Below are 7,119 nucleotides of genomic sequence, written 5' to 3' on the forward strand. Positions count from 1 at the left end.
CCGGGGCCTGGGAAGCGGAAGCTGATGGTGAATGCCTGGTGGGAGGAGGGAGAGGGAACGGCTGGGGGCGGAGTGGGGGGGCGAGGGGGTCCTCCTCCTGAGGGTTTAGCGTTAGGGGAGGTCCTGGGGGAAGATCTCGGGAGGACATTCGCAGCCTCCCAGGGACTCGGTCTCCACTTGTGGTCGCAGTGAGGCCTACAGGAGCAGAGCCAGGACAATGGGCCAGTTGGAAGGTCGCCAGGGTAGACGGGCCGGACCGCTGGCCAAGGAAGGGAGCGGGGGAGAGCAAGTCCTGGGCCCCTGAGACCCTCCCCCTGGGCACGCCCCGGGCACGCAGGTGGGGTCCTTCTGACCTCTCCTCCCTGCAGCGGGGTGTCCTGTGCAGACCCCACCCTCCCAGAACCAGGGCTGGAGGGGAGGACCGGGCAGACCCATGGGTCAGTCTGCAGGAGAAAGCAGTCACCCCTCCGAGGGGTTAGAAGGAGCCCTGCCCACGCCCTGAAATCTCTCTTCAGGGATCCTTTCTCTCTGCTCGCCCAGGAACCCTTCCAGCTTGAGTCTCGGCTCTGAATTCTTTTCTCAGCCAGAACTCAGGTAGGTCAGACACCTGGGTCACCGGTCTGGTCGCTGGTCTGGTTTTACTGCTTTTCTGGGCCTGGATGTCGTTAACATAAAACCATGGTCACCACCCCCAAACCAGTATTATATGAAATGCTGAAAGGTATCCTTTAAGAAGAGGAGGAAGAAGAAAAAGGTAAAGATACAAATTATGAACAACAAATACACATCTATCAACAAGTGTATCTAGAAATCAAGTGAATAAATAATCTGATGAACAGAATAAACTGGTGATTATAATAGAAACAGGGGCATAGAAAGGGAGTGGACTGACTATTCTTGGGGGGGAAAGAGGTATGGGGGGTGCGGGAAGAGACTGGACAAAAATCATGCACCTATGGATGAGGACAGTGGCGGGGGGCGGGGGGGGGTGAGGGCGGAGGGTGGGGTGGGAACCAGGTGGAGGGGAGCTATGGGGGGAAAAAAGAGGAACAACTGTAATAATCTCAACAATAAAGATTTAATTTTAAAAAAAGTATTGTTTAAATATTAAAAAACAAACAAAAAAACCAAAACCATGGAAACCTGTAAAGAATTGTTGTGAGTTTATTTGAGCCAAACTGTCGACAAATGCCGGGAGGTAGAACCTCAAGGGATTGAGGTAATGCTCCGGAGAATGGCGGGTTACATCCGTATTTATACATTTTAATCAAAGGAGGGGCGTAGGTGGGTTTCATGAACTCCATTGGTGGTAGACTAGAGGGTCGGGAGCAAGCCAAGTGGGGAAACCCCTGGGATTGGATAAAAAGTAAAATGATGGACACATGCTTAGGTGGGTGCAGGATCAATTAACGTGATAATGAAGGGATTTGTGGTCTCTGTCCTGGCGCCCAGCACATCTGGTTGTGCCCCAGGGGCTCCAGAAAAAGGGAAGTTACAAGTGACCCAGACATTTCAAGGGTGTGTTATCATAGATGCAAAAAGACAGACAGGCTCAGCGAAGGTAAAGGTTGACCTTGTCAGTGAAGATGCTGGCCTAGGACGTAACTGCCCACTGTTAGGTTAGGTGGCTCAGGAGGCGGCGTAGGAAACAAAGAGAGTTGATCAGAAAAGGAAGGAAGGAGAGGTTTTATTCTGCGTCCCCGGGAGACCCACGAACCCCAAAGACAGGGCACGTGGAAACACGCCAACAGGGAGGGGGGCGCTTTTTTTTTATACAGCTGTTCAGTGAGGGCGGGGAGCCTGAGCTGTGGGAGTTCCCGCCATGGGGGTCGGCAGGGTTTCCAGGTGTCCTCATCTGCCTGGTAGCTGACCTGTTAGGAATTCCAGGGCGGGACCGGCATCTGCGTCACCATCCACCTGGTGCCCTGGCCTGTAGGGATTCTAGGAAGGGCCCAGTATCTGCGTCACCATCTGCCTGGCGGGGGCATGCATCAGCTCCTGGACCCCCTTTCAACCTAACACCCACCTTCACTGCTTTAGTTCAAGTTTAATGTCAGACCATCCTTCGTGGTCACTTAGGTCTGAGTTTGCAGGGCCGTCATGCAGGCCTCCCCTGAGCTGTCAGGTCAGCACGTGGCCTCTTCCGTCCACCATGTCATCTGTAGGGAGGCAGGTCAGGGGGTCCCACCCTAAGGCCCAGGGAGATGCTAGGGGAGGAGAGGCCCCCTGGGGGCGAGGTCCCGCCAACGGGCTACCACAGGGAGCTTTCCACCTGGTGACCTTCTGGACTGGTGACCTTCTGACCTTCGCCCTTGCTCTGCCCCCGTCCCTCTAATTGCCCACCACACTTCCCTCGCCTGCCCCAGCCACAGGGGCTCCCTGCCTGGGGCCGTTGTCTTGCAAGAGCCACTCCTTAGGAGGAAAGGTGGCTGGGCGTGGGTACTCTGTTCCCACCGTGTGAAAAGGGGTCACAACTGAACCCCACAAGCTCGGGGGAGGCCTGCGTGGCGGCCTTACAAACGCAGACGGAAAGGCACCCCATAGGAGGACGTGGAATGGAAACTTGATAATTGAAAGCTGTTCATGGCCGGTCGTCCAGTCCCAGGCTAGAATCCGCCCTGCAAAGGTCAATCTTGACCTTCACTGGCCAGTTCATTGCCTTTTGCATCTAAGATAACGTGCCTTCGAAAGGTCAAGGGAACTTCTCATTTTCCAGACCCCAGGGCCAACCCACACCCGGGCCAGAGACCAGGAACCCTCTCACCGCTGCGTTCATTGCCGCCTTACCCAGAACCCACTCGTGTGGAAGGTGCGCGTGTCAGTCATCTTACTTTCATCCAATCCCAGAGGCCCCGCCCCCTGACCTCCCCCCGCGGGGTCCATGCAGCCCCCCGTGATTGTAACGAGGGAAATCGGGCACAGCTGCGCTCTCCGGAGAGAACTTCTGCCCGGCGAGGTGCTGCTGCTCGCGGCGGTTTGGCTCCGATGAACTCGCACACGTGCCCCAGGTCTGACGGGGAGGGGGCTCCGGGGGGCGGCAGGCGCCTCCCAGAGGCCCCCAAGTCCGGGCGCCCGAGCACCTGCGGATGCGGGAGGCGCTGGGGCGTCGCTCTGCTCTGCGCCCGCCCGGCCGGCCCTGCACCCGCGCTGAGGTCGGGCGCCCCGGGCTCTGGTCCCAGCAGCCCGCAGCCCGGATGACCGACCGCAACCGCGCCGGCCGCGGGGAGACCCAGCCCAGCGCCTCGCCTTTGGGTTCAAACCCAGGCGCCCCGGAGGTTCCGGGGGCCCCGCTCTGAGTTCGGCTCCCCGAGTCTCCCCGCTCCCGCGGGGTTGGGGCTCCGATCCCGCCCGTCGGGGTCCTGGGGAGACGCGTCCAGCCGCCCCAGTCCCGGAGGCCCGTCACCCCAGCAGCCTCGGCCTGGGGGCCGCACCCCGCTGGCCCCGCCCCTGTCCCGCCCTCGGGCACGGTCCCGCCTCCAGGTCCCTCCGGGCTCGGATCTCCCCAGTCCGCTCCCCACTCCCGACCTGGCCCCGCCCCTCCGGGACCCCGCCCCCGCCCCCGCCCCCCGTGGCCCCGGCCCCGCCCCCCGCCCCCCGGCCCCCCGGCCCCGCCCCTCGGCTCAGCAGCCTCGCGGCCGCCCAAGTCCCGCCCCCCAGCTCCGTGCGCCTCTGGCCACTTGGACAGTCCGCGCCAGGTGATGCGAGGTCGTGTGCAGCCTCCTCGTGCGTCCGGGGGCTGTGGGGGGGTTGGAGCGGGTGTGGGGGGCCTTGGCGGCGGCAGCCCCCGTCCCGCTGAGGCCGCGGCCTCCCCGGCCTGCGAGCGGGTGGCCTGAGGCCGGGACTGCGCGGTGGGGGTCGGGGCCCATGCGCTGTCTGGGTCCCACGGGTTCTGGCCTGACCCATGGGGAGCCGCGGGGAGGCCCAGGGCCGTCCCTTCACCTTCTCTTTCCTATTTAAGGTTGAGCTCCGCCGCAGGTTCCGCCCATCTCCCTGGACCGCGGGCTGCAGTCGGTCCCCTGGCCAGGACGCCCCTTTGTAAGTTGTGGGCTGCTCAGAGGTGCTTCGGGGGTGAAGGGGTCTAAGGTACGTGGAGCTGCTCAGGCTCCCAGGAGCTGTGGTACCTGGGCTCCCAGGGCTTGGCATGTCGCCGCCAGGTGGCACGGCCCCAGGCCTCCGGGACACGATGTGCCCGGTGTGTGGGCTGGACAGCCGATTCCCAGCAGCCGCCGGCTCTGAGCACCTCACCCGCTCCTGGGGCTCTGTCCAGCCGGACGACAGCCACGGCGCCTGTATGGAACGCGTCCTGCTGAGTGACAAGAACCCCCTGGCCCGGCCTCCTGACTCTCCTGGCATCAGAAGCCCCCAGTGGGCAGTGGGTGTGGCTTCGGGGCAGTGCCACCCGGGCTGGTGTGGCATCCAGGTCACAAGGCAGCTGCCAGCGCTCCGGCCCTCACATCAGGGCAGCAGGAAGGAGGGGGCTGCCTTCCAGGAAAGCAGAAGCGCCCCCCGCCCCCCACCCCTGGCCCAGGAGAGCGCCCAGCCCACCCTGGTGACTGAGGACCAGGGGCAGGGGATCAAGCTGGCCTCAGCCCGGGGGTCACTGGGCGGCAGCAGGCACAGTGCTGCAGGGAAGATAAGGATTCTGCCCACAGGAGGGGAGGGTGGTGTGAGGCCCCCCCTCTCCTGGACCCACACTCCACAAGCTGGGCCTCCCTCAGGCCTGGGGCTGCTCTGGATGGCTGCCTCAGGCCTAGGGGCAGGTCCCCTCCCTTCCTCCCAGGGCCTGGGCCCTAGAAAGGGTGAATACCAGCGAGCCAGGGGTTAACTGCCTGGGGCTGGCTTCTCCCAGCAAAGGGGCCCTCTGTGCTTTTTTTTTTAATCCTCACCTGAGGATAGGTTTTTCTTTGTTTTTTCAGAAAGAGTGGAAGGGAGGGAGCGGGAGGGGGAGGGGGAGGGGGAGGGGGAGGGGGAGGGGGAGAGAGAGAAAAATGGATGAGACGTGTTGACTGGTTGCCTCCCACACGTACCCTGACCAGGTCCTATTCGAAACCATGACCCTTCAGTCCTGGGGCCTGTGCTCAAACCACTGAGCACACGGGCCAGGGCGCCCTCTGTGTCCAAGACTAGCCGGGACCCAGTCAGCGGCTCCCAGGCTGGTGGGGGCTGAGCCGAGTCTCAGGCCCTAGAAGTGAGGGGCCAGCTGCTGCAGCCTCTGCAGCAGGCCCAGGCGCCCCGCGAGCCCTGGCTCCGCCCGCAGGCAGTGCTGGGGGAGGGACTAGGGAGCTACAGGCCAGAGCATAGCTGCTGTGGGGCCCGCCCGGGGCCCCCACCCCCCACAGGCCGAGCTCGCCAGCCCCCTCCCTTTCCTTCCCGACCTCCAGAGACGCCGGCCAGGCCTTATCTGTCAGGGATGGGCAGCAGGAAGTGGTCATCGGCCCTGGCACGGGCGCCGGAGGCCCAGGGCTGGGTGGATGCGCGCATTCCTGAGCACAGCGTTCTTGGACTTGCAGCCTCCGGGGCAGGAATGTCCACTTTGCCCCTCCCACGTGACTGGGCCAGTGGCGTAGCACTCTGGCCTGGTCGCCTCGTAAGGCGGATGGGAGGTGTGGGTAGAGCCGCCACCCACCTTAGTGTCTCTCCCCCCTCCCCGCGCCCAGGGAGACTCCCCCTGAAAGCACCCCTCCCCTCACTGTCCGCAGGGCCCTGCCCTACAGTGAGCCCAGCGAGGCTGCCACGCCCCCGGCCACGTCAGCTCCCCACCCAGCATGGAGCCCCAGGACCCCAGTGTGCAGTACAGCAGGTGGGATGAGGTCAGTGTGGGGGCTGCGTCCAGCCCGGAAGCGGCGTCCTGCTGCGAGCGGTGAGTGGGGGCAGCCTCCGCTCCACACCCCCGGGTGCCCCCCTCCCCTGGCATCTGAGCACACCTGGGCCCTCCGCCTCTGCTCCTTCCCCGCGGGCTCCCTCCTGTTGCCCACGTCCAGCGGAGCGCCCCAGCACCCACTTCCTTTGGGGCCCACCTGCCCTGGGCTCCCCCCCTCAGGGGCTCACGTGCTGCCCTCTCACCCTAGGCTCTCCCGGAAGCTGTGCTCGGGGCGGCTGGGGGTCACCGTGAGGATGCTGGGAGGAGTGGCCCTCTTCTGGGTCATCTTCATCTTGGGCTACATCGCCGGCTACCTAGTCCACAAGTGCAAATAGTGCTGCCGGGGCCACGGGCACAGGCCGGGGGGCCTTCATGCAGACCCCCCTCACACATCCTATACAGACTCCCCCGCAAACATGCATCTGTATACAGACCCTCCCCCCATAAACACACATCCCCCTATAGGCCCTCCTATACACACGCATCTGTATACAGACCCACACACATGCATCTGTACAGATTCCCTGATATACACGCATCCCTATACAGATCCCAACACACATCCTCTCCCCACATACACGCATCTGTATACTGACACCCCCCCATACACACCTGTATAGACTCCCCCCAGATACACGCATCCCTATATAGACCCTCCCCTATATACATGCATCTGTATAGACACCCCCACCCCCATACAGAGGCCCCCAGAGAGGGCTGAGGGGAGCTGTGTGCCCCTCTGCCCGCCCTCCCAGGGGCCGAGGCCTGTTCCTGGAAGACACTTCCCAGGCAGAGCAGGGAGCGGCCTCCACCCTCACCCGTCTGCCCCCTCCTTTCCTTCCCCGGGGAAGAGTGTTAGTCATTACATTAAATGTCTGTTGAATGAAAGATGCTGACGGCCACGTTCCCCCGGGCCAGGTGTGGCTAGTGCCTGGACAGCTGAGAGGGGGCCTGTGGCGAGGCTGCCTGGCTCAGGGCCTTGGGACGTGCCCTCCTGGCTGGGCCTGAGGGCCGGGTGTGGCCAGACCTGCTCCTGTCAGCGGGCAGGCATTTCGGGACGTGGGTGGGAGATGAGTCACCGTCCTCGCGGGCCCTGTGTTAAGTCCCCCTTGTCAGGCCAAGCTGCCTACAGGGGCACCTGTGGCTGGTTGGGGGGACATCAGGAGTCTGCGTCCAGGTGGTGTCCGGCTCTGACCCGAGGAGGGAGGTGGGCAGGGCCCGGGTCCTGTGGGCTCAGGGAGCAGGTTACAGGCCTCAGG

The 7,119-nt window shown here is 63.3% G+C and overlaps 1 protein-coding gene across 3 annotated transcripts; it reads left to right on the forward strand.

The window, feature by feature from the left end:
• Nucleotides 1-3,609: 3,609 nt before the first annotated feature.
• On the forward strand, nt 3,610-6,756 carry SMIM1 (small integral membrane protein 1 (Vel blood group)). 3 transcript variants are annotated; one of them, XM_070403106.1, is made up of 4 exons: nt 3,610-3,695; nt 3,959-4,035; nt 5,700-5,860; nt 6,069-6,756. In XM_070403106.1, the coding sequence occupies exons 3-4, from the start codon at nt 5,766-5,768 to the stop codon at nt 6,193-6,195; spliced, it is 222 nt and encodes a 73-aa protein (XP_070259207.1). In that variant the 5' UTR covers nt 3,610-3,695; nt 3,959-4,035; nt 5,700-5,765; the 3' UTR covers nt 6,196-6,756. The 3 variants fall into 3 exon arrangements, with proteins under 3 accessions (XP_070259207.1, XP_070259206.1, XP_070259208.1); XM_070403105.1 differs by having other exon boundaries at nt 3,644-3,723; XM_070403107.1 differs by having other exon boundaries at nt 3,667-3,705.
• The last annotated feature ends 363 nt before the right edge of the window (nt 6,757-7,119 follow it).

The sequence above is a fragment of the Myotis yumanensis genome, unplaced genomic scaffold, assembly GCF_028538775.1.
Source record: "Myotis yumanensis isolate MYYU_CA2020_CCGP unplaced genomic scaffold, mMyoYum1.0.hap1 SCAF_2, whole genome shotgun sequence".
NCBI classification, from domain to species: Eukaryota; Metazoa; Chordata; class Mammalia; order Chiroptera; family Vespertilionidae; genus Myotis; species Myotis yumanensis.

Bases quoted from the DNA above. Each gene is read 5' to 3' on its own strand.
- SMIM1 (XM_070403106.1), top strand. From the start codon at position 5,766: ATGGAGCCCCAGGACCCCAGTGTGCAGTACAGCAGGTGGGATGAGGTC. The intron at 5,861-6,068 runs GTGAGTGGGGGC...CTCTCACCCTAG, and splicing joins GCGGCGTCCTGCTGCGAGCG to GCTCTCCCGGAAGCTGTGCT.